The 27,282-nt window shown below is 40.9% G+C and overlaps 1 protein-coding gene across 4 annotated transcripts in view; it reads left to right on the forward strand.

Annotated features, from left to right (window-relative positions):
• FARP1 (FERM, ARH/RhoGEF and pleckstrin domain protein 1) overlaps nucleotides 1-27,282 on the forward strand; it is a 174,358-nt gene that overhangs the window by 102,816 nt on the left and 44,260 nt on the right. For 3 of the 4 annotated variants that reach the window (XM_034074377.1, XM_034074378.1, XM_034074380.1), the window contains exons 3-12: nucleotides 5,990-6,032; nucleotides 6,969-7,047; nucleotides 8,673-8,770; nucleotides 13,048-13,162; nucleotides 14,340-14,487; nucleotides 17,046-17,141; nucleotides 17,629-17,792; nucleotides 19,341-19,409; nucleotides 20,162-20,237; nucleotides 22,382-22,622. In XM_034074377.1, coding sequence (XP_033930268.1) covers nucleotides 5,990-6,032; nucleotides 6,969-7,047; nucleotides 8,673-8,770; nucleotides 13,048-13,162; nucleotides 14,340-14,487; nucleotides 17,046-17,141; nucleotides 17,629-17,792; nucleotides 19,341-19,409; nucleotides 20,162-20,237; nucleotides 22,382-22,622 — 1,129 coding nt within the window. The remainder of the gene's footprint in view (nucleotides 1-5,989; nucleotides 6,033-6,968; nucleotides 7,048-8,672; nucleotides 8,771-13,047; nucleotides 13,163-14,339; nucleotides 14,488-17,045; nucleotides 17,142-17,628; nucleotides 17,793-19,340; nucleotides 19,410-20,161; nucleotides 20,238-22,381; nucleotides 22,623-27,282) is intronic. The other variant, XM_034074379.1, reaches the window with a different exon arrangement.

The raw sequence follows: 27,282 nt of genomic DNA on the forward strand, positions 1-27,282 counted from the left end.
GCCGGTCTGGGAGCTCTGCTCCGGCGGCACCGGCGGTGGCAGCGGCGGCACCGGACAGAGCCGGTGAGGGGGGAGGCTGCAGTGCAGAGAGTGCCTGCACCGGTCTGCTGAGGGGAGGGCGCTCAATGGGCAGGGCTGCACTCGGTGCGAACCGGTGGAGGTCCTCCTGCAGCAGGGGCTGAGCTGAAAGATGTCAGGGGAGCTGAGAGGGAGATGGTAGCTTGCTCCAGGCCCAAACTGTGCAGGGGCCACCACAGCAGGAAAGGAGGAGGCATTAATCCAGGAAAATGGGACCTAGGAAAAAAAAGAAAGAAAAAAGAGGAAGGACCAGCTCACAGGTCCAGCTGTGACATAAACAGATACATTGTGCACAGGGTGAGACACTATTTACCTGAAATGCAAAGGAGTTTTCGGCAACAAAAAACTTTCAAAGACACAAATCAGAAAGCTTAGAAATAAGGCAGGTGGAGAGAGTATTTCCATTTATTTATAAGTAACTTTACGTTTAGCTCAGCTTAGTTTAGCTTAGTTTAGCTGATTTTAGCCTAGTCTAGTTTAGGTTATGTTTTCTTTCCCTAAATCTTTCCTAGCGGTGCTGTGGTGGTGCGAGAGCAGTGCAAGAACCCAGCCAGAATGGGCCGGGGAAGACCTGACAAGGGGTGGTGCTCAATGCTACAGAGGACAGGCAACAATCCCGGGGCCACGCTGGGGCCACCCTGGGAGTCCAGAACTCTGCCTCCCCCGGATGCGGGGCACGAGGGCCAGCTGCGTGGAGCACGAGCCGCTGCCCTTGGGCCACACTAACCCAAAGGAGCCCCATGAAGGGGCTGTGCTCGGCTGCAGGGGAAGGCAAAAAACCCCAGGGACACTTGCTAGGCCACCTGGGGGGAAAAAAGCTCTTCCCCTCCCAGCTGCAGGACACGAGGGCCACCTTCGTGGAGCACGAGCACCGGGTGATAACCAAGCCGGAATGCACCGAGGAGCCCTGACAAGTGGTCCTGCTCAGTGCTCAGAGGAAGGCAAAAAACCCCCGGGGACCGGTGCCAATGTGCCCCGGGGGAAAATTCCTTCCTGACCCCAGTGCTGGCGATCGGCTACTCCCTGAGCACCTGAGCAAGACCTGCTCCTGGTCCAGGGGCTGGTTATGGCTCTTGGGGGAAACTGGCCCTGCCTTTTCTGCCTCCACCTGAAGCCATCTCAGGGGCTTCCAAGAACAGCAAAGTGACCCTGGCCTCATCAACCCTGGCAGCAAAAACCCTTCCTGTGCCCGGCAGTGGGAGCTCCAAAGCACTGCGGGAGGGCACTGGGCCGGCTGTGGACCCTGCGTCTTCTGTCTTCTGCCACTATCTCCCCAGAAGATGAGGATGGCGATCTCCCCAAAGACTAAAGACAGATTTCCATCCATCAGATGAGCTGCGAGTGTGACCCCTCCAGGGGCTGGAATTGCAGCAGAGAACCTCCAGCAGCTTCGGGCAGTCTTCCGTCCTCTGCCCCTCCAAGTAATTCCAGGGGTGCCTCAAGGAATTCCTTTTGGGTGCCTTCAGGTTCCAGCTCTGTCCTGGTGCCAGCACCAGGCTCTCTGGCAGTGGGACAGGGGAGGAGGCTGCCTTATACTGCCCCGGGGCATTGTGATGCTGCGTTGGTGGGTGGTGGCCCTGTGACACGGGGGTGACGGGGCCTCCGCAGCCCCGCCCACTGCAGCCCTGCTGCTGCTGCCCCTTCGCCCAGCATCCCCTGGAGAAAGGCTTTTGGGGTGCTGGCCCTGAGGCAGTGCCTGTGCCCAAGAGGCCCTCAGGATGTCCCTGCCCATGGCAGCCACACAATGGGCACTGCTGCTGGGTGTCCCTGAAAATTAATGTGTGTTCAGACTGTATCAATAAAGGCATTTATACCACATGCAGTCATTTGACTGTGGCGATTGCAGGGGTGAAAGAAAGGGGTTCTGGTCCCCTCGGCATGAACTTCACAGAAACTTAGCATACAGGATTTCCTCACCATTCCTTATCATTACACCAAGAGGCGTTTGCTGCTACACTGCTTATGGGGAGGTCTTCTTGGAAAAGAAGAAGTCTTCTGCTTGGAAAGAAGAATAATTTAATCTCTTCTGCTTTTGTGACACAGGATGTTTAGACATTTGCCTGTGTTTATTAACATTCATGTGTCTAGTTTTGGGGTTTACCTCACACAGGGACTGTGAGAATGAACACCTTAGTCCCACTGTAGGAGAGGATCACGTTCAAAATCATTGTAAGAACCTGAATGTGCAGAAGTCCATGGAACCTGATGAAATCCATCCGTGGGTCCTGAAGGAGCTGGGAGATGAAGTTGCTAAGCCACTGTCCATCATATTTGAAAAATCATGGCAGTCAGGTGAAGTTCCTGATGGCTGGAAAAAGGGAAATATGATCACTATTTTCAGGAAGGGGAATATAGAAGACCCAGGGAACTACAGACCAGTCAGTGTCACCTCTGTGCCTGGCAAACTCTTGGAGCAGATTCTCCTGGAAAGCATGCTAAGGCACATGAAGAATAGGAAGGTGATTGGTCATCCAGTATATGAAGGGGGCCTGCAAGGATGCTGGAGAGGGACTATTCATTAGGGGCTCTAGTGATAGAACAAGGGGTAACAGGTTCAAACTTAAACAGGGGAAGTTTAGATTGGATATGAGGAGGAAGTTCTTTACTGTGAGGGTGGTGAGGCACAGGAATGGGTTGCCCAGGGAACTTGTGAATGGTCCATCCTTGGCAGTGTTCAAGGCCAGGGTGGATGAAGCCTTGGGTGATATGGTTTAGTGTGAGGTGTCCCTGCCCATGGCAGGGGGGTTGGAACTAGATAATCTTAAGGTCCTTTCCAACCCTAACTATTCTGTGATTCTGTGAATCGTTTCTATGCAAAGCAGCACTGAGAGTAATATTTACACTTAAATTATAGTAAAGAGTTTATATGATGCAGTGGAGGTGAATGTGCCTGTGGGATTTGAAACTTTCTGAGCTTCATAATGGCCATAATGTAGAACTCAAGCATTGTGCAAATTTAAAAAAAAAAATTGCAGTTAATGGTGTGTCTGAAAAATAAACCAGGCATCGTGTCTATTTTACATTCATATCATCTGAAGAGATTGAGTTGCTTTTCCAATGGAGAGTGCAATCTAAAAGGAAAAATAAATATTTAGAGCATATTTGTTTGGATGTAATCATATGTACCTGAAGTCATATATTTGCAGTTCAGCTGTGTTTGTTTCAACATGCAAGGCTCCAGAGTTCATATCAGTTGTATGCATTCAAGTATGCTGTGTTTGTAGCAGAGAAGATCTGCATGGGAGATGAAAGTGTAGGGTCTGGGGATTGCACTTCCTGTTGGGACAAGGAGAAATGAGGCATTGTGGCCAAGCCTGGGGTTTCATGGAGTTTCATCACATTTGATGTTTGCTCAGTTCTCCAGCTGCTGACATCCAGTCACTATGAGGGCATGCCAGACTTTGTTTAAATAATAATCTAGCCTTTGTAGTTCCGCAGAAAATGGAAAACATGAATCTTAATTGAATCCTCACATTATTTTTAATTTCCAGTTCATAAATTGGTCTCAGATTGGCTGTGTTTAGATACAGTGTGGGAGTTACACATGTGTAAGTTTTGATTGCTCAGGTTTGGTGATAGTGGTAAGGTCTTTGTTTTGCCCTCCCTCTCTCCCTCCACACATGGCCAGCAAATCAAAGCAGTTGATTCTGCCACTCTACTCTGCTCTTCTCAGACACCATCTGGAATACTGCATCCAACTCTGGAGTCCATACAGGAAAAATATGGACCTGTTAGAGAGGGTCCAGAGGAGGCCCACAAAAATGGATGGAGCACCTCTCCTATGAGGGAAGGCTGAGAGAGTTGGGGTGGTTCAGCTTGGAGAAGACAAGACTAGTGAAACAGGATAAGGGCTAATGGTTTTAAATTAACAGAGGGGAGATTTAGGAGGGATGTGAGGAAGATATGTTTTACAGTGAGGGTGGTAAAACACTGGCACAGGTTGCCCAGAGAGGTGGTGGATGAGCTGTAGAATCATAGAACCATCCCTGGAGACATTCAAGGCCAGGCTGGATGTGGTTCTGGGCAACCTGCTCTTATTGAGGGTGTCCCTGCTCATTGCGGGGGGGGGTTGAACTAGAAGACCTTTGAAGGTTCCTTCCAACCCAAACTATCCTATGATTCTGTGATTCTGTTTCTGATACCAGTAGTCTGGTCGAAGATGTTGTTACTTGCTTGTAGGATGATTGAGAAGGTGGAAGGAATGACTTCTGTCACTTGTGTGCTCGTTCTGTATCATAAACTCCCTTTGGACAGAGAGGTGGTGGTGGGTTTTTTTTGGTGCCAGGTAAAATACATTATTCCCATATTCTTGTAAACTGGTTGCTTCATATTCAAGATTTTTTTTTCTCCCACTAAACTTGGCAAAGTCCCCAACCAACATTGCAGGTCATGTACATGTCAACTTTCAGAACTTTCAGTTTTAAGTTACTGAAATGGCAGAAAGCATCAGAACCAGTTTGATGTTTGATAAGCACAGTGTTCTCATTCTTGGATAACTAAGTTTCTTTAACCCTTCAGAAGGAAAAAAAATACCTGCAGAGACTGAGAAACATAAAAAGAATTCCATTAAGAAACATATAATCATAGAATAGTTAGGGTTGGAAAGGAATGTGAGGGCTTTGCTAATTGGAAGCACTTATATTGGTAATGGTGAAAACAGCAAACATCGGAACAGTGATAACAGCAATACAGGCTGGTTCCTGCCTGGTTTCACAGGTGATTTTCTATAGTGAATATTTTGAGTATGTTTCAGTCTCTGCATAATCTAAAATTACTTAAGGTCAAAGATGTAATCATTTCTGTATATATTCTTTTTCTAGAGGAAGACTTGGTTAATTTGGTTTTTAATGACTTTAACCTTTGTGGCAATGGTAGGGTGCTCCTTCACAAACTCCAGATGTCTCCAAAGGAGGCTCTGTGCAATTTAGTGAGATAACAAAATATAAAGCTTGAGCAATAGGTAGTTAGCAGCTGAGGATTCTGAACTGTCATACTTCTCCAGATTCTACAAGTCTGGCTTTTACCTTCTGCACAGTTGTGCCTTGGCTTTCCATAACATTTTCCTCAGGTCCTTCAGAAAACTATTTCTACCCACAGCTGCTCTTTTGAAAGCTGAAGAAGAAACCTATATGCCATCCTGAAATATGGGTTAAGAAATGGATGAAAGTGAACTATGTGCAGAAATTACACTGCCCCCCAGTAGAAAACCTGGGCCTGAGCTTCCCAAGTTTATAGAAAAAAGGAAGTGTTTCACAGCCCAAAAGTGAGCTTCTTCCCACCCATGCCTCACACTGTTGTGAGCCTCATGCCCTCAACCTGAGAGGACTTTCCTCCCCCAGGTGATGGTGGTAAGATTCCTTTATCTCTGTCAGGCCAAGCAAGGGAGCTTCACCTTTATGCTTAAGCCTCACACTGGGATTTCTCTTGGCCGCCCAAAACCAGGAGGTTGCCACCGTCTTGTCTATCCATTTGTCCAGTGTTCCTAGCTCAAAAGCAAGCACCAGCCCCTTTCACTTGCCTTTCTCAAGATTAATTAGGGTGAAGACCACAATAACAGTACAGGACTGGCTTATTCTAAACTTGTTTCAGTTGTTCTTTTCACAAAATTAGTTTGGTTCCTGGTGTCTGAGATGAGTGAGGGAGAGATTTCCTCACTGTACCCAGCTTTCTGAATCTGTGCTGCTTCAAAAGCTGTGCCACAGTGACAGCTCCTTAACAGTGCTGTTTCCTGAGTGTCTTCCACAGTTCTGGGGAGAATACCCACTATGTATAATTAGGGAGGTCATCGTGATAATGGTGACCACACCGGAAAAAAATAAATAATTAGTAATCTAAGTAGTGGGATGAAAAATGTTCCTCTGTGAATGGTAGTTTGTTCAGAGATGATAACGCCACCTTCTTTTGTTTTCAGGTGTGGCTTGATCTTTTGAAGCCTGTTACAAAACAGATTAGAAGTAAGTAGTTCCTTGCTGTCATTTACTTCTGTCATTATGCGAGTACTCGAATAAATTAGGACTCTGTCAGTAGAGATCTTCTCAACTTTCTTCACTAAATGTATTTATTTATTTTTTATTTCTGATCTGTCCTTAAAATATGTACTGTATGTGCTGTGAAATTGTGCCACATGAACATATGAAGGGGCTGACCCAGTAGGAGGCTGAGGTTTAGCCAGTCAGTTTAAGAGGTAGTGGTGGCAATGGAGGAAACTATTTTGCAGAGAAAAAGGAGTGCAATAAAAGAAATATTAGAGGAAGCATACACCGTCAACAGCTAGCAGTAATAAGGATAAAAGAAAATGATCAGGAAGACATTATTACTGGAAAGGAGCTAGCAAATGCATCACAACTGTGGGACATGGCTGCTGAGCTTGGAGCTACCTTCATCTATTGAGCTTTGCCATTGAGATTAAGGTTTCATAGGTGGCTCTCTGGTCATAATCATGTGTATCATCTGGAGCCTCTCGTTTTCACAAAAGAGAGATCTATTGGTTCTTCTGTCTGTGGTCATACTTGTAAGAGTTGTACTTAAGAACAAATGTGCTGCTGCTGAAACAGGAATTGTAATTTGCTAGTGGACTTGAAAAATAGATTGTATTTTAGCTCCCTCCTGTTCTGAAGCAAGGGAAATAGACACATGTATTTTATTGGATCAACTGATGTAATTACTAAAACCAGAGTCCATTTGGCAGAATATCCCACAACCAAGGTACTCTTTTACGTGTGTAAATTTTATTGTGCAGTTTCTAAATAACCTGAATAACAAAGAAGGGAGGTTAGTATGTATGTGTGCACTGTGGGTTCCAAGAATCATCCTTTGTACATCATTCTGCTTAATAAAATTTCATCAGCACGTTACTGATGTTCACTAACTTCCTTTGACATTTCCCATAGGACCGAAGCATGTTGTTGTAAAATTTGTTGTAAAATTCTTCCCACCTGACCATGCTCAGCTGCAGGAGGAACTTACAAGGTTAGTAGCTACATGACTACTTTTTCTTACTAAATCTCTAGTGGACACAGGGGAGAACACGGAATTTTAAATGACTGGGTGAGGATAGACTGGAAGAGGATCAATGGCTGCCTTTTAGTATTAGCTTCAAGTTCAGACCTTGAGGTCTCTTCCAACCTGATACTATATATATATATATATATATATATATAAAGGATTTATTAAGGTTCTTCGTTGTGAATAGGTCCTTCCTTTATAGTGAGAAACATTGTTCTGATGCAGTATTTCTTCAGTGCAACTTTTCACCTCCTTTTCTGATCTGCAGTATTATTAGTTTTAATTACAATTCTCCATTCTGATTCAGTATTTTCACTATTAGTTTTTGGTTTCAGTCTTCCAACACATGGAAGCTCTGTTTTACAAAGAACTCTGGTTTCCATATGACTTGCTTTATAAAGAACACGTCCACCTTCATGATGTTCTGTGTTTGTCTCTGTCTTGCTTTATTTGGTAATAAAGCAATGGAATGGAAAAAAAATATTATTGATATTTCTTGCTATTATTGATATCTCTTGCTGGCCTGGACAGAGAAAAGTAGAAGAGTGGGGTAGGAACAGGGAACATTTACTTGAAAGACTGGGTAAAAACAATAAAATGGATGAATGAAAACTCATAATGTGATTGATGTTGTTAATGAAACATTTCTGTTTCCAAATAGATAATCTGCATAACAGTTGCTTAGTATGTGAACTGTAAATTGATTTTTGTTGATCTCTTTCTGCACCTGGAGATGTGTCTCTGAATCCTAATGACTTTTTTTGTTAGATTTTAAATGTGCATGGTAGGGTACTTGAATATATGTACGCAGCAGTGTGTAGGATGTGAAAGCATATCCACAGGGAACAGCTACATCACTTGAAGAAGCAGAGAATACAACACTTTTGTGCTATATTCTTCTACTAGTATGCTGAGTGGAATTAAGTAATTTAAATTCCTGTTGAAGCTTAAAGAAATTTAAATGTTGAAATAATGTCACAGACCTGTGTTGTCCCTGCACTTAAACTATTAATGTAGAATTGTCCTACATGGCTGAAATGGTTTGAAGGCAGTGTTAAAAATGGCTGATGCACAGGCAGTGCAGGTAATGGGACCACAGAAGGACCACAGCTGGCTAGAGCTGTTTTAAGAAGATCTTGCTCCTTGTTTCCAGGTGAGTGCAAAGGTGTAGATTTCTTGGATTCTACAAGAGCTAACTGATAACTCTAAATCAGTGGTTTATCTGGCATTTCTTCATAGTTACAACCTGCTCCATTATCTAGTGCTACTTGCTGTGAGGTTGCTGAGCACTTAATAGCTGTCAAATTTGCTTCCAGTCATATCTCACTGGTGTGGTTCCAAGGGAGGGAAAGGAGAGAGCAAAAGACAGGTATCTTGGTTCTGCAAAGCAGCCACCGTGTAAGACTGTAATGGCTGTAATACAGTATCTGTTATGCTTTACTTAGCCTTTAAACTTAGGAAATGCAGATCACTTCTGTAGATTCCAAGAAGTGAAAGGAACATGGAGTCAAAAATGGAGCTGGGGTTGAAATACTTTCCCCTCTTTCCCTTGTGCTTTGTGTAACCCTTTGTTCCCTTTGGTTTTGCAGGTACCTATTTGCATTGCAAGTGAAGCAGGACCTGGCACAGGGAAGGCTAACGTGTAATGATACCAGCACTGCCCTCTTAATCTCACACATAGTACAGTGTAAGTTCCCTTTTCTCTTCTTTCCAGGAGGATAAACAAGACAATTGGTTGGATATGCTGTTAGTAGCTGGTCTAGGGACAGGTTTAAGCCATATGGACAATTGATTGTGTTTCTGTATAACAGCATTCAAATACAGGTAATTTACTCTTTCAAATAGAGAAGAGGTCCTGGACACATGACTTGCATTTTTAAGGCACTGCATTTGATAGTCTGCCTAGGATCATTTAAAAAGCAAACTTTGCAGGCAGTGGGAAACAGGTTGAATTCTTCTAAATTCCTGTTTAATAATACTTTGTATCATGTCAGCAGAGCAGTCAAATTCCTGGAAATCTGTATGCTGTCTAGAGAATGTAGTAAACAAACATGCTTAGAATGCCAGACTGAATCATAGTCCTAAGAGGAAACTGATAGGGAAGTAAAACCTAACAGATTTTAAGCTTTCTTTTTTTTTTCTTTAATTGTGAAGTATGTACAGCAACACTGTTCAGAGGAATTGTACATTAACTTTACTAATCAAATCAAAACTTGTTTTTGCTTTCAGATCACTTGAAAGGCAATGTATGCTTTTCATCTCAAGATTTTATGGTTATTCATCTTGATTATAATGTTAGTAAAAAACACTTAGTAGCTTGCATAATGGTCATAATAGACCATTGTTTTGAATGGTCATTGTGCAATTCAGTATTGCTTATTTCCATTGAAATCCTGTTGTGTGGAAATTACAGTCAACAGGGACGTTTGTCGTACTCTTGAGTGTCATGGCAGTTTCTCATCAATTGCTGTTGGAAAGGCAGGTATTGCATAGTTCTCTATTTGCCATGGTCATCATTGCCCAGTGTGACTGAGTAACAATAAGGTGTGCAACAGCCTCTCTGAAATTCTGTATTTCTCATACCATTTTAAAACTGAGACTCTTGGCTAGTGAGGTTTTCATGACTTTCATTTTATCTTGTTACAGTGCCCAGCATGCCAACAGTGGTTCTTTCCTTGGTTAAGCTAGTTTTTACTTTCATCTCAGGAAAAAAAGTCTTGATCATCTGGGGAGAATTGAGTATCGTTTGTTACATTGCATTCTAGGAGGGTGAGTTTTTCTGCTAAATGCCTGTGCACCAAAGAAAGGTGCTGGGGAGAAGACACCCTAATGCTTGTGTCTCTCTTTATTTGAGGTATTGCTCCATGATCATCCTCTCTTGAGCTTTTATACTTTATATGCATAATTTCTACTTAGGTTCCTTTTCATGTCTTGTCTTTTATTGTTTACTTAGTTAAGTTCTTCACTGAACCACCTACATCTCTGGTGTCTGAACTGCTCAGAGAGCAACTGTTAGCTTGTTTATCTAAAGCAGCAACTTAACAGAGTAAAATACAGGATGTCCTTTCACATTTACAAACTGTCCCTTTCCCTCCTCAGTGCAGTCAAACTCAAATATATCTCAGTGTTTTTTCCATTCCTCCATTATACTCCTCACCATTCCCCTAGACACATCTATACAGGCTGGCAAGAAGCTTTCTTCTGAAAGTGTGCAGAAATGGCAAATCACCACCATTGCTTTTATGCTGCTGAGATGCATTATACTGTTGGATTAAATAATTCTCTTCAGTTGCTGTCATGATGCATTTGAAATATTTCTATTTTTTTGTCCCTTTCCCCTGCAAGCTGGAGATGCTGAGTGATTCTGAACTGGGATTTTAGTAATCAAGTAGTACTTTCATTATAGGGTGAGGAAGGTAAGAGATTTTGTACTGAAAAATTAGGTTTTTCCCTGTGTCAGAAGGAGAGAGGTGAGAGATTTGTCATGCAGAAGTGAGAGAGTATTCACAGAATCTGAACTGCCATTTTGGGCAGAGGGATGTTGTGCCTCATGGTGCATCTGCCATCTCCTGACTGCAAGATGGACCTTTTGTTTGCTGTTTATGATTTTCCCTTCTCCCTTTTTTTGTGTAACATTGTTTGCTAGAAACCTCTGGTAGAAGTTTGCAGCTATCTCATTCATTTATGTATCTTCTTGTCTCATTAATATTTGTCTGTGAAAATTTTCTCTAGTTTGAGTTATCTATAGGTGTACCTCACCCCCATGGGTATCTTTTGTATTTATTTTCTCTCTAGATTATTATTCAGTAGCAAAAGAAAAAACAAATGTATTATGTGTTTGTCTGCAACAAAAATAAAACTAGACAGCTGATAAGAGTAATGATACCAAAGTGGAGAGATTGGGAATGCAGGTTAAGGATTGTATGTCTTATCAGTGCTGTGCCTACCAGCATTTTCCATGGGGGATATCTGATTCCAGGAGACCTTTATATTATGTATACAAGCTTATGTCAATGCTAGAGACTTTTATATGGAAACATAATATGACAGCAAATAGGTTTCTGTTAAATTAGCATTTATATTACAGAATAAGATTTATATTTGGAACATGCTATTTAAAAATACCTTAAAAGCATTGTAGAAAGTATTAAAAGTGCAAGGAGACTTTGATACTGGAAATGATGTAGTAACATGAATGTGAAGTAAGAAGATGGACTGATTAAAGGAAAAGAGCTGAAATACAAAGCATTGGACATACCACAAGTGCTAATGCAGACAGAATGCAGCATGATATAATGCACGTGTAACATAAGAGAAAAGAAAGCATCAACGAGAATCAGTCTTTGGTTAAAACACAGAAGATTTTAGAGAAGAGTTGTAAGTGATGTTGACAATGTTCAAAATACAACTCCCTCTCATTTTAGAGGGAGTGCTAGTAGAAAGGCACTTAATAGGGAAAAGGAGGGCTAAGGAGACAAGTAAAAGCAATTGAGTATGAAGTCAGAGAGAACAAATTCAGAAGTAACTTGAAAGCCAGGAGGACAATTTGGATAATGGATTTGCATCTGACAAATTCAGAGAGCGTTATAGAAACAATGTAGAAGTGAAGGAAGAGGCTTCTGTACTTTTGGCTCTGAAGAAAGCCTTACAGAAGGTGGCTAAAATCCATCCATGTACAAGGATGTATAGGGTATGAACTGCATTTTAAAGAATCAAGGCTCATGTTATTTGAGGTGTTGCGAACCTACATAGGCTTACAGCTTCATTAAAGAAGAGAAATTTGCCTTTTATTTGAATTAGGGTTAAAAGCAGATCCTAAAGATTTGTGACACTTGCTCTGTCATTCATAGATGCTTTGGTCCTCATCTTCCCTGCTTACACAAGGCTATTACCTCCTCATCCACATTTGCAGATGAACATCATCTGAAGTATTTTTTCTAAACAAACATATTTTGGACAGAACTGGATTAAGGGTTTGTTTACATGAGCAGAACTGAGGCGACTATCTGAGCCTGGATCCATGATACTCTAGGTCAATTGCACAATGTGTGTGACTGCAACCTGGATTTAATTTGAGGGCACTGCATTTTAATTTCACTGGCATTATTAATGTAGCAGCCTTTGTTGTAGCGATATTGCAGCTACTGCAGCAGGTTTGCTGGCAGAAGCTGCTACTCTGGCTGCTCAGTGAAAAAGCTAATAGCAAGATTTTCAGAGGCATTCCAAGAATAGCAGGCAACAAGATAGTAATCTGGCACCCACACATAAACTGCCTCCTTCCCATTCCCCAAACCCCCAAAAAGAGGAAATCTCACTCAATGGGCTGCAAAATGGAAGGTGGGCGTGACATACTGTTGCACACACGGTACTGGATAACTGCAGCAGATGGGAGCAACTTTGAGGAGGAGGGAGACAGAATGTGTCTCAAACTGCTGCAAAATTAGAGGAAGACAAATGTTTCATAACCCCATGAGGTGGTATACGTGCCTGCGTTCAAACAAGCAAACAAAAGCCATCTTTCAGATTTCCCTCCAAGATTACAGCATGGGGCATGGGCCTGGGGAGTAAGCTTGTGCTTGGCTGTTCCATGGTAAGGCACCTGAGCACCATGATGTGTGTGACAGAGGTGGATGAGTTCTGCTAAATTAGTGCTGTCCTCCTATCACCCCTACACTTATCCCACACACAAGTCAGGGTGGCACTGTGATGTCTTCATTTGTTCAGTTGACATCCAACAGCTAATTAGATGGGAGGAAACCTTGGGCTTCTTTTGCATATCACATGCTAACAGAAGAGAGTAGTGTCTGGAGATAACTCAGTAGGAATCTGAATTGTAAAACCATGACACAGCTTGCAAGAAACTGATTCTTTGTCCTCTTCCCAGCTGTCTGCACCTTTTGGATTGCACAGATAATTCAGATTTAATACAGTGTTTTAATAGACTTTTCTTAAAATTCTCCATAGCTGAGATTGGGGATTTTGATGAAACCATAGATCGTGAACACTTGGCGAAGAACAAGTATATACCTCAGCAAGAAGCACTAGAAGACAAAATCATGGAATTTCACCGTAGCCACACGTAAGTCTTTTTTGTTCTTGTTAATGGTCATCTTTTCCTTTAGAGTAGTTCTAGCTGTAAATATGTGCTACATCATAAGTGCAAAAGAGATTTGGACCTCTGAGTTTCTCAGAGGTTGCTTCTTAAAAAATGTTCAAGCCTCTGAGTTTCCTGAAGGTTACTCCTGCCTTTTTCTTGCCATCATAACAAGATGTTTAAAGAGCAATTGATTTTAATATCCATTCAAGCATGCCATGATTTTACAGTCTATTTCATACAAAATGCTTCACTGCTGATTTTCTGCATGCAGGTATGATTGCAAATTATGACTGATCAGCCAGGCACTTTTGACAGCAGTCTTTTTCATTTCAAGGACATTGAATGTTGCCTTTTCAGCTTTCCATCCTTTTCACCACCCATCTAGAAATGAGTGAAGGAGTTTAGCAATAGTTCCAGGAAAAGCACATACTGCTTGCAGAATTAGGGATTTAGGGGAATACAGTTCAAGATGGTGATGCACATTGGTATCCTAAAGCCTGGGGAAAAGACTAGTGATAAGAAGATGCTTAAAAGAATTCCAAAGACATAGAATAGTTGGGGGGTTTATGCTGTTGAGAGCACTTTCAAGACCTGAATAGTTTCATTTTGAACTAGATTGAATTAGATATGAGTGGTAGGGAGTTCTATAGCAGTAATAATCAGAACTTATGCATAATTCTGTCATGATTAATTTAGTGCATATGGGTCCCCAACATTTATGTTAAGGTTTTAATGTCTTCTGTTTTACTTAATTTTGGTATTCCATTTACTTTTACAATGAGCAATGTCCATACACATTTCTGGGTTTTTTTTTGTTGTTGTTTTGTTTTGATTTCTTTATTATTATTATTTTTTAGGAATACAGCATTCTGTTAAAGTTAATGGTTCAAAATCTGGCTGTATCACGTGCTTCAGAATTGGAGCAATCAAAATTTCTAATAGACTGCAAAATCTGTGGGTTCCTTGATACTGATTTAGACTAAGATAAAGCTGTTGTTCTACCTGCTATAAATCTGGGAACATAATAAAACCATACAGATCATACACCTTTGACAGGTTTCAGTCTCCGATGAAATATCTCTTTGTTTCCTGAAGGACCTGTTAATCTCTATTAAAATGTGTGATGGATTTGTGTGTCTTCTCTATTTTGTTTCTCAAGGGGACAGACACCAGCAGAGTCAGACTTCCAGCTTTTAGAGATTGCCCGCCGGCTGGAGATGTATGGAATACGCTTGCATCCAGCCAAGGACAGGGAAGGGACAAAAATCAACCTGGCTGTTGCCAACACAGGCATTCTGGTGTTTCAGGTTAGAGCTGCTCAGGACATGACTTTGTACTTTATAAAGCACAGAGATTTACAGTGATGAGAATTTAGGACCTGAACCATGTCTGAAAGAATTTGGTTGGGAAAATTCCGGAACTTCCACACTTTTTCTAACAATGACCTTAAACCTTTTATAGCTGCATTAGGTCCTTCACTTCCAGGGACTCTTACCTTATTTGCTTGCACAGGGTAAAACTCCATTTACAGCTACAATGTGCTGTTCAAGATGCAAACTGATCCATAGCTTACAATTTGCAAGCTAGTCATGGTGATACCTCCTACATATACCAGAAGGTAGGTATTGCAGGTGTGGTGCATACTAAATGGATGTGAAGCAGGGACAAATTTAAACAGCAGACAACAGGAATACCTGGAGAAGGAGGTAGGTAGTGAATGTAATCTCTGCAGCATTACTTTGTCAGAGTTTTTGCAATTTTCTTGACCAGCCTTGGCCATTCTACTTTTGCTGAATCCATGAATCTTACTTCTTTCCCTGAAAGATACAAAATCTTTTCCTTAGATTTCTTTCCTCTTCTACCCCAGTCAGCCTAGCAAATGTTTGTGAAACATTATTAGCAGATTTATCAAATTGTTCTGCAGCTCCCTTTAGGTAAGTAACAAATAGGGCTTTTACAATTGTGAAGGTACAGGTAGTCAGCTGGTATGAACTGCTTTCACCTCAGATGGAATTGTGTGTGCTAGCATCCAAAATCGTATTTACCTCACTCTGTGTTAAAAACAGTAAGTTAACTGTTCTTTAAAATACACAATTTTACACTTGTAATTGATTATTCATTTTAATTGTTTGACTATAATTAAAATACTAACGTTTCCAACTTTGTAAAGTACTTTGAGTCCTTTTATGAGGAAAAACAAGCAGCAACAAACCTGGAATACTCTGACCCAAATGCTCTGAAATAGACATTAAAAGAAACCCCAAACCAACAACAAAACCAAAAATATATATATAAACCCCAAACAACTAAATATGTGACTAGTAAAACCCCCAAACTGAAGCATAGTTTGAAGCATCAGAACACCACAATGATGTTAGAAATGCACAAAACTAATTGTATGTTCAAGCCCATCCCCTGCTCCCCCACAGTATTTTCATCAGCTGAATTACTGAATTGCAAAGCCTTATAAATTAAGACTGTCTTTCGGCTGAAAGTACATGTTCACATAAAACAGCATAGACCTCACTGGCCTGATTTATAAAGCTCTAAAGTTCAGTCATCTCTCTGTGTCCTAGTGTGTTTGGGACTTTCAAAGGACATCTTCTATGAACTTTCAGAAACACTTGGAGATTTTGCTGGGTCAAGCCCCAAGACTGAATGCTGAAAAGGAAGTCAGGTTCTAACCAGTCTGTCCAGCAGCTGGTGTCTGGCAGTAAGCTTAAGGCTTCCTTTAAGCACTTCACAGGGCAAGAGCCTCAAGTTCATCTCTTTAGTTTGGATATAACTGATAAAAATTGAACTATGAAAACCTCATTAGGAGAAAAAGAAAGGTTCACTCATAAATTACATAAGTGGTAGTCAGACTTATTTTAAAGCCTGTCATTTATTTAGAAATCAGTGTCAGTGCTGCTGAATATTCTAAGAGAGATTAATTATGGGATTCTTAGACAGTAGGTTGGCTTAGCAGAGATCTTCACACTGTCATTACTCCTACGGCGTCTCGTGACAGCACCCAAATCAGCATGGGTTTCTGCATTTAGCAATCCTATAGTAGCTCTCAGACTTTTGCGCTGTAAGCATGTTTGTACTAAAGTCTTTACTGAACAAACTTCTGTAATGAGTATTTTAAAATAGTACATCAAATACTTTGAAACATAGGTAAGATCAAGACTTCTGGGGGTAGGGGCTAATGATGCAGTGTCTGGGAACTGTAGTATTTTGAAGATAATTTCTTTCAGGCTTGCTGTTTGCTTCAGCGTTTTGATTGCTTTTGGGGGGAAAAGCATTTTATGACTCTTTAAAGAAAACTTACTTATTTAAGTTTCGTTTACTTCCATTGCTCCCTATGATAAAAGCTCAGAATACTTCCAGTTCAGTTGCTGTTTTTCCCTCAGTTAAGTAGTATTTAAAGGGGTGTTTATTTGCCCTGTAGACAGACTTAAGAGGGAGGAAATCTACCCCACCAAAGTGAGGTGACACATTATATGTCTGGATTCCCTGTAGCTTGTAAAAAGAGAAGGAGGCACCTCCGGGAGGTGACTTGGTCCACTGAAAATCAGAGCCAGCATAGTGGAACAAGATAACATCATCCAGGCAAAAACGGGACCACCCTGTTTTGTGCAGTTGGTACTGAGTCAGCTCAGTATACCTAGTCCTAGGTGCAAGAGGTTAATTATAAGCATCAGCTTCAAGTCACAGCACCAGTTGCCTTGTGGTTTGCGTTATCAGAGAATGAATGATAAGAAAAAACATAATTTCAAGTGAAATGAATAGATGATTTATTTATGACAAGCTTACTCTAGTGGTTTAGGTTTCTCCATTCAGATATGGAATATTTAAACTCTGTTGTCTTTTTTGTCTGTAGGGTCACACCAAGATCAATGCCTTCAACTGGGCTAAGGTTCGAAAACTGAGCTTCAAAAGGAAGCGTTTTCTTATCAAACTGCGTCCTGATGTGAATGTAAGTTCTTGTCAACAATTGAATAAGTTGACAGAAGGTTATTTGGTAACTTTCTACTGACAGATCAAACATATGTTTTTGTCACCTCAAGAAGATTTCTTTATTTAAATATGTTCACTCTTGGTACTATATGCATCAACCTGGCATCTCAGGTGAGAGCAAAGGAAATGTTAACTGGATGTCACAGGCTTGTCTTCTGGCTGTGACTCTGGTACTATATTATCAATTCTTAAGTTGTAGCATGTAAACCACCTCTTCTCATTAATTTTATCTCTGTCATATTTGTCAGTGAAAGGAAGTTAGAGCAATAGGTCTGATGCTGTCAGTCAAATTGTTGTTTCAAAGAGGGAAGGGTGGGGCCTGTTAAACCTAAAGGGCAGTGAAAAAAGCTTTTTTTTTTCTTTGTAGCATAGCACCTGCTTTGTCAATGTAAATCTCTGTAGTACATGTTGCTTGCTTCTTTACATTGCAAATGCTGTCTTTACAGAGTTCATTCCAGGACACCCTGGAATTCCTTATGGCCAGTCGAGATTTTTGCAAGTCCTTCTGGAAGATCTGTGTGGAGCATCATGCCTTTTTCAGGCTTTTTGAGGAACCTAAACCAAAGCCTAAACCTGTTCTTTTTTCTAGAGGTTCATCATTTAGGTTCAGGTAAGACCTGCATTCTTCTTCCACCTTTGTTGCCTCCCCATTTCAAAATCATATCCATAATGATCTAAGATTAAACCTATTATTTTCACCTTTCTTTATTTACATTGTAGTTTGCTCCTTTATATTTTCCATTGCATCTTTTCAGCCAGAACAGTGCAAAGGCTACTGTAGGGAAAAACCCTGCATTAATTTTGTATTAGGTGTTGCAACATAGCTTTCTGGAGGTATGACATAAAGTGTATAGATTCCAGCTGTTTTCACATAAGGAAATCCATGTGTGTCCTAAGCAGCACTAGCTGGCAACATTTTGGCACTCTTTGGATCCTCTGCTTCTAGCATGGGATCTTTCCTGTGTAACAGAGTAGAGATTTTTATTTCCATTGCATGTCGCTGTGGTAAACCCATTTCTGTGCAGTAAAAAACAATGGCTTGTCTTCATGCTGAGACCTTTATGCTTGCAAATGATTCATGTGAGATGACCACTTATGCTGAAACCAAATCTACCTGCAATGTTGTTAAAGCTGTAGAAAAGTTTTTAATAGTTGGGTTAATCTGTTTTTTTTTCTTACACTGATAGAAGCCTCATTGTAGATCCTGTATTGCATTGCATACACTGGGGGGTGGGGGGGGTGGAATCCTTTCATCCATACAGTTTATTTTGTTTATAAAGCTGATAAAAGCTGAACAGCTAGAAACCCTCTTTGCTGAGATAAGCTGTACACTCCCGTTGTCTTGCACAGGAACACAGCAGGTACGGCCATTCAGGCTCTCTTTCCACTTTGTTTCTTGCTTGCAAAGTAAATTAATCAAGATGGAAGGACCTGTGTAAGAGTAAACAACCTATAATTTGTCAAGTTTCTGCCTGAGTAAATAGAAGACTGTAGAGACATTCAACTTACCTTCTGCTTTAGAGAGCAGGTTTTGGCTATGTCTTCCACTCAGTGTGGTCTGTGCTAAATAAATTCAGTAATTTATTCCAGGCCTTATGGTAATTCAGTTGGTTGAAAGCTTCTAATGAATGGGAGGAATTTGGTTCTCTGTTGAGCATTCTCAAGGTGTGGGTTTCCTTTACTGGTTCCATTTTCCTTTGGTATTTATAACTTTGCACAATAAGAAATGCTGGGCTTTCTCACTACTTTTTCACAGCCTGTAGCAAAAAGGGTGAAAGGGATTTCCAGGGTACATTTCTGCAGGAAATATATATAAGCTTAGTTGACGTTTTTCATAGTAGTAACTGAGTCATGAAATACATTTCTGCTCTTTTTATCTTGGTCCCATGGTTTACTCATACTAGGGCAGGCTGGTGTTTGACTCAAAATGATTCAAGAATATTTTTTGTGCCATGAGAGGAAAACTTAAACTCTGCTTTGCTTTTTATTGTGGTGACTTTGCGGTAATGTAGTACCCCATGAAGGGCACACAACAGAATTTAAGCAGCTCTGAAATGGCATCCAAAAGTAGCTCCATAGTGAAAAAAAAAAGAAAAAAAAAGGCAAGTAATGTGCAAGTTGATAAAAATATGTGTTTATTTCTGTGGTTTTCTTCCAGTGGTCGGACTCAGAAGCAAGTTCTTGACTATGTTAAAGAAGGAGGGCACAAAAAAGTGCAGTTTGAAAGGTGAGAGGAAATAAGTAACCTGTTCAAATGTTTTTAATCGAAGAAAAGTAACAATTTCCAGGTCTTTATATTCTAAGATCTTGGCACCAGTCCAAGTTAAAAAAAAAAAAGAAAAATCCTTCTTTGTTGGTTTGACAGTTTGTCATTTGTATAATTCCGCTTTGGTCCTGAATACATTGGTGGAAGTTGGTATAACCCATGGTTTCCTTAAAGTCAGTATTTTTCAGTCTGTTTTTCAGCAGTGAATGCCTTACCATCACAGGTAACTTCTTCCCATACTGATTTGCACTCTCTTTGGTGGGTTGTCATTAACGTATAGGATCAGGGATATTCAGCTCATAATACTACTGAAAGTAACAGATATAGGCATAGCCAACCTCAAGTGAGAGTCTCCAGAGAAATCTTCCAACTGGTTAGAGCCAGTTCTGTCTGAGCTCATCTTGTTCATGATGAACTGAAAGTAATGGCCAAGATGCCACAAAGGCCATGACAACAGTTCCTTGCTTATGAGTCATGTTCATGTGATAGACCATTTTTGCTTCAGTGCCTCTCCCTTTTCCTACACTGATGTGTTTGCAGCACATAGTGCATTGAAATTTTACAGAAAGGAGGAATGTTAATGTGGTTGGGAGCAAATTTTTATGAAAGCTGCTATTGAGAGGTTTAAAAGGCATTTCTCTTGGTTCCTATTTGTAGGGAAAAAAAAAAGGCAATGAAATGGCTTCTTACTATGATTTTCCTTTTATCTCCAGGAAACACAGCAAGATTCAGTCCATCAGGAGTCTGACTGCACAGCCTTCAGAACAGCATACAGAGGTGCCAAAACAAGTCAGTGATGTTGATGAAACCCTGGCTTATGCCTTTTAGACATTTCTTATTAGATTATCCTGATTACTGTTTTAGAAACTCTAGGAGCATAGATTTCTGCTCACTTACCATTTAACTGGGAGCTGAGGAGCCCTGGGTGTCGTAAGTTTTAGGTTCTTCAAGTAGGACAGGTTCATTTTCACTGTGGAATAGTGTTACTTCCAGACAACCAGACAAATATAAATACAGAGCTTATGTGAGCTGTACTAATAAGCATCTAAAAAAGCCGCAGTCCTCAGTGTTATTGCTAGGGTCCTGGGTTCTATTTGGTTGTTGCATCTGGGAAAAGTTTAATTCTTTTCCTTCACTGGGGAGCCTTAGTTGTCCATGACAAGGTGTTTTTTGTATTAGCCGGAGAGAAGACGAATTATTTCCTTAGAAAAATGACAGCTCTGAGCATTATAGTCATTATCTCTGGTAGATACCTTAAGTGTTTGTCTTACATTATTAGCTGCTATGCATTAGGAGTTTGCAAATCCAACAGCAGTGAGGTTGCACCAGCTGCATTTTCACAGGTCCAGCTAGTAGTAAGGCTGTGAATGTATTCACTATAGACACCCACATAAATGCAAATTGCAATGTATATACACAAGCCAGCCACACAGGTAAAAGCAAACAGAAAACAGCACTCCCACAAGCACAGTGCCAGTGTCCTCACCCTGTTACATTCTTTGGCTGATCAGGATGCAAGTTCATTAGTGAAAAATATGCATACATACACACTATATGGATCCTTCCCACAACTGGTCTTAGACAGTCTGTCCAGTAGTGGGCCCGTGGATCCCTAGGTCTCCCAGTGTCTGGACATACAATCCTGCAAGGCTCACAGCCCCACTCCAGTTACTCTTGCTCAGATACAGAGACACACATGTGTGAGTTTCTCCAGTAATTCGTCTTAGACAGTCTGTCCTGTAACTGACACTTGCATCCTCGGGTTCCTGGTTACCTCAGCCACAGAGATAAACACACCAAAGATATCTCTCCAATAGCTGGTACAGAGTTAAGACGTTGCTGGTAATTGATTCCCAAGCCCAGTGGTCTTTCCAGCATCTGTCTGGCCTGCCTTACAGCTGCTCCAGTATGTGGCTTCCAGCTCTTATGCTACTTATCAACTAGCCAGTTGAATGCTCGCTAGCAATTACACATTGATCTACCTACCCAGCCAGGTCTGTTGCTTTGGTCTGTCCAGTTGCTGCTATCCCAGACATACCCAGACCATGGGGTGATAGCTCTCTTGGGACAGCATCCAGAGGAGCAAGGTCAGGGAGCTCCATTTTCCTGACTAGGATATTGGGGTTCCTCCACCTGCCAGTGTTTTTCTGTGCTTATCTGTATTTGTTGAGGCAAACTTTTAATCACATAACTTTATGTTAGATAAAACTTAAATGACAGGATCAAGCTACTAGGTTAGTGTCTTTAAGAATGCTACCCGAACCTTCACCTTCATTGCATTGCTTCCTTTTGATATTCACAGTCCCTCTCATTTCTGCAAATCTAAGAACTTCAGAGAATTCTGTTATAAATGCAGCCCATTTGAACTATCTTTCAGCATTTTAAAATAATGAAGACAAGCTCAGGTGGGTAGACCATAGCTACAGGGCCAGATGTGACATATTTATATATGCAGAAAAGTCAGCCCATGGACTAGTGGCAGGTATGCTCCAGGGATTGAATGTGGGGTGCTCAAAAGCCCACACATGGCTTTTTTAGTGTATATAAGTAGGCAGAATTTGTCTCATGTGTTTATCTTTTCCTCCACCTTCTCAGAGTAGTGTGAATAGGTTGATGCTCTAGAGTGTTGATGGCTGCCTTAGGGCATTGAAAGACCTCAAATACCACCACATTGTCTGCCTTCTCTTCCCTTGCTTAGCTTATATATTTTTCTGTTACTTAAGATCAGAGAGCTCTTTTTTTTGATTGTATTTGTTTTGAAGCTTGGGTTATCTCTTCTGCTTTCAAGAGATTCCTATGTTGTACCGTGCAAAATTCTGGTGTGTAATTACACGTACCCTTTTCCCTCTGGCTCCCTTCCCTCCCAAACCTCTCCCTACCCCCCTGGTCTCCCCCTTTGTCTCCCCCTTGCCTTCCCTTTTTTATCTTTCCAGAGCTCTAGCTTTGCCTATGGAAACGACAACGATACTGCAGCAGTGCAGAGCTGCCGTCAAGGAAAGGAAATGAAAGCGTCACCAAAAGACACTGGACAGCACAAGAGCCATTCCTTAAAGAAGAGCCCAAAGGAAGGCAAGAAGGTGGATGGAGCAGTGGTGTCAACAGTGGAGGAAGAAGAGGAGGCTGCTAAGGACAGGATACAGCAGAACAGACCTCAATCACAGCAACCAAGCACAGGTCCAGCTTCCAGGGCTGCTCATGGCAGCAGCACCTCCATTCCTTTCATTGACTGCAGTGATGTAGATAGCGAGTATGATCTGCTCAGAGGACAAATAACCCGGTCATATTCCCAAACAAATGACAATTATGAGGGTGATTTGACCAGTGGTGCCTATATTCACTACAGAGATGAAAACTGCAATAGAACTAGATACAGGGATTCCTCAGCTTCTCTAAAGTCTTCCCAGTATCTCTCTGAAGAGTACCTTGATGATGATAACCCAGCTAATATCTCCTTCTACACTGGGGGAAGCCCCAGAATGCCAAGGCACAGCTCACTGGTTGACGAAATGTTTAGAGGGCCAGGGAGCCGTAGTCCACTGGCCACTCCCTTGCCTCCCAGCAGCAAAGGGTCAAGCCCTAACATGAGCCTGAGTAGAACTGGCTCTCAGGGTTATGTCTCAGAAAATGGGCATGACTGCAGGGTGAAGACTGGGGAGGAGGATAGCCATGATGGCAGCTGCCATGGGTATTGCAGATATTCTCCAGGTTCTCAACAGTCTCATGCACAGAAAAAAGCAGATCTCTGCAATAAATCAGTTACAGATCCATTTATCCTAAGTCAGATATCCTCAACCCCTGGACAAGAGTATAGATCAGAGAGGTATTATAAAGGAGGTGGGGTGGCTAAGGTGTCTTCTCCAGAAGGCAAAATGATGGCCAATGGTATGCCAGCTGGGGCACAATCAAAGCATAGCCCAGTCATACAGTCACTGCATGCCAGTGGCACGGTGGATCACATGGCTGCAGTCCAGATGATGGAGGGTTCCACCAGCAGTGGGACAGAATCTAGCGATTCTGATTCAGAAATCATTAACCCCTTCACTCACCCCCTGGTGTTTGGAAATCCCATTGTGCTGAATTCCTCTCCCATGCCTAGAAATAAGTACTCATTGGGAAGCCTTCAGCTTGAGGAGGAGGTAGAGGAAGATGTGTCTGTTCGTCTCAGTGATGAAGATGGTGTGCAGGTGTTCAGCTGCTAGGGACCAGGAAGTATAAGACTAGTGGATACTGTGATTGCTCAAAGTGGTTGCATCTTCTGGTGCTCATGAAGAGTGGCTGGTAATAATTTCAGTGTGTGGGCTATTTCAAAGACTATCATTGTACTGACCAGCCAGAGGGAAGGGATGCTGGAAATACAATAGTAAGTCTCATGAAGCTTAACAGAAACACATCTCCTCTGAAAGGCAGGAGGATTAGAAAATTATTACTGATTTAGGTACCTTTGTAAGACTTTATACACTCACCAATTCTTTGTATGAAGTCATATTTTAGGTATATATTGTAGCTACTTTGACACTTGACTAGTTTTTTTTGACAAAACAAAAGTGAAATTAAGTAGGTACGTTTTGCTCTTTTGTATTTCTATTACTTTTTTTTTTCCTCTCCTGTATAGGGAGAACAACTAATGAGTGCCTCAACAGAGTTAGAGTTAAAAACTTGCAGCCAAATATAGGCAACTCGATATTCAGGACCAAGTCTTGTTGAAATCCTGAAATACACTGGAAAATCTTTTCACAGCAATAGTGTGTTTGGTCTACTCATCTTCATAACCCATTTTATAATCTTAACTGAAGAACTGAGGGTACAAATGAGGCAGGTATACAGGAACAATGACAGAACAATGACAAGCTTTTTCTTCAGTGGGTTCAACAGGCTGATTTGGTGATGGAGATTTTGAAACTCCAAACTCTTCCTTGGGCAAGAAAGAGAACAAGATGAAAAAGATAATTCAAATGAACAAAACACTTAGATTGAAATAGATCTAACAAAGAGTGATATGAGTATTACTTGCAAGGCAATCCTTTTATATCCTTTATCAGTGTGGTATAAAGATTAAATTGCAAGGGATTTTTCCCCCTCCTTTGTTCTTTTAGTGAAATTATTATGGAGACATCAAAGTTTTGTGGTGGGTGATTTTTGGTGGGGGTTTGGAAATGGTGGCTATTTAATTTTACTTTTTCTTTGATCATAAAAAGTCTTTCTCTGTACAGGATCCAATTAGTCTGTCATAGGCAATTTTTTTCTTTACAGTGCCACCTCATAAATTTTTCATCCCCTGACACAGAGAAAGATGGCACTAACTGTGGTCCTGGCTTTACTGTACATAGCATAGTGAGATTTTGGCCCATGTGCAGAAAGACAGAGTGAATAATTCTTTGTAAACTTCAAATTCACGTGCTCAAAGTATTGAGAATTAAGGCTCTATCCTAATAAAATCTGATTATAGTTTCTTGAATTAATTAAGGAAATCCAGATAAAAGGTCTCCTGTATGGAAAGTGTCCTGCACTTGTTAGAGCTGGGAGACAAGATGTGCTATGTAACACTGGCCTTAATTTCAACTTTCATGTATTTTTCTTGTGGGGGAGTGCAACTAAATCTGTGAATTTTAAGTGATGAACAAAAGCATTGAAATGCAGGTCGCTTGCAGTGATCTGCATCATGCAGTGCATGCATGCAGTGATAATGGTCTACCCACATAAGTACTGATGAATGCGTTACAGGAATTTGTAAATCTAGGCCATATAAAAATTTGAAGATTGTTTTTACAAAAATAATAAAATAAGAATTCTTTTTAATTTTTCTACTGCCTTGGTCTATGCACACTTTAAGAGTTTAATCTGAGTGAAGGATATTTAAGAATATACCTACAGTAGTTAGGCATGTCTTGTTATATACCTTACTTTTTTGCAGTAAAATATATCTTTGTGTAAATATAAGTTCTAACCTGCTCATCTCCTTTAGTGTGTTAGGTTTTTTAAAGATTAGATACCTCATTTTTGAACTGGAAGATGTAAAGCATCTCTTTAGACAGTGATACTTTGGTGACAGGGAATGCTCTCGTTTGTTCCTGTAGTTTAAAGCATGAATCAAGAAACAGCGAGATTGATAATTAGGGGTAAGCTTACTTGTATATTATTCTAAAAGAAGATGGTTTGTGGTTTGGATTCAGTATAGCTGTAAAATAATTGCCTTGAACTTCTCAGTATTTAAGATGAAATATAAGTAATTGAAGCCTGCATTGGCAGATAGCATGAGATTGAGGAGTGGGTGCATGAGTTTTCTTTTGATTTGGGTTGGGTTTTTTTTTGCTGCCTGTGTAGCAAAAGTACCAGTAGTTATATAGTAAGGTACTAACAGTCTGGACAGATGGCTTAATTGCTTTGTTAGCCAGTAAAATTACAGTTCAGATAATGAATTATCAGCAAAAAGGATTTGCAGTCATTTCTTCTACTTAGGAAAAGTGAATAGTTTCATATTGTTTGGATTTAAGAGAATATGAAAGTGTTGTTTACTGTTTTGCATCCTTTCAGATACTGTTTTCACGCCTGATCTTTTGTTTCATATGCCTACAAGGATAATGCATTTACAATTTTATAAGAACAGACATGCTGGTAGCTGGAGTTAGCCTAGTTTCTAATGAAGTACCTCAACAGCTTTTATTATTTTCCTGTTTGAATACTATCCTCAAAAATGAAATATGAGGATTTTTCTCTGGCTGCTTTCTGTCATCTGGCATTTTTTCAACTTTAACTGTTTAAGTGCTTGTTGTTTCAACACATGTGAAATTCTTCCAGTTTGAAGAAATGAAGTTTGTAAATTACATAGGAAATAATTTCATTGAGGATGAATCATTTCTGCAGCATTCTTATGCCACTGAAGTTCCGTTTAATATCAGTTGACAAGCATTTAATTAAAAACAATCTGTGGGCCAAATTCCTCCACCAGACATGAGGTTCATATCTGAGTGCTTGCCAAGAATTGTAAGTGAGAGAGTAGTTTTAAACTGATGTTTTCTCATAGGATCAGGTCCCTTAGAACCCATCTGGTAGTTTGTTTCTGTAGGACAAATACAGAAAGACCTTGCAGGAAAGAACAGAAACCTCTGGGGGAGGACGACAGATGAGATGGTTCACAATGAACTAAGGGTGAGATGGGAAGAGAAGCCAGTCAATTCAACTTAGTCATTGCAAGCATTGATTAATCTACATACACGGGTCGACAGGAGTGGTCTAAGCATACCTGTGTTTCAAGTGTAACAGAGATAGTTATAGACTAAGTAAAAGATTTGATTCTCCCACCAATGCCAGTAGATTTTGGAGTGTGGCTGATAGTGCTTCTGATTCACTGTTCTAAATCTTTTATTCTCAATAATTAACTTTTAAATTCCATACTCATCAATGCCCAGATATCCTTAGGCAGTTGCTACAAATGAGGGAGCTGAATCCCAGCAAGATCAAGCAGCTATGTCTGCTGTGGGTGAGTAGTCCTGAGCTGCCCATCTCCTGTCTTTCCAGAGGATGTGGAAGAAGCTGCCACATCCAGTGGATGTGGAGGAAGCTGCCTAGATGGCTTATCATTGTGCTGAACCAACTCTGTCCATGTAGTTGGATGAATGTGGAAACTAGTTGCAAAAGCAATTTATGGGTTTGTCCCAAGATAATGTGTAGGTGTAGTTAGTCTATGGATAAAAGGCACTCTGATTCTTTCTTTGCTATTCCAACTACCTGACGACTTTCAGTCATGTTCGGCAATGGCAGTAGAAAAGTTCTGTCAGACAATTCTAAGTTTCTTCCAACCCAGCAGCAGCTCAAACTTGCTATGTCCTGTTGTGAT

This window comes from Melopsittacus undulatus, chromosome 2, assembly GCF_012275295.1.
Source record: "Melopsittacus undulatus isolate bMelUnd1 chromosome 2, bMelUnd1.mat.Z, whole genome shotgun sequence".
Lineage (NCBI taxonomy): Eukaryota > Metazoa > Chordata > Aves > Psittaciformes > Psittaculidae > Melopsittacus > Melopsittacus undulatus.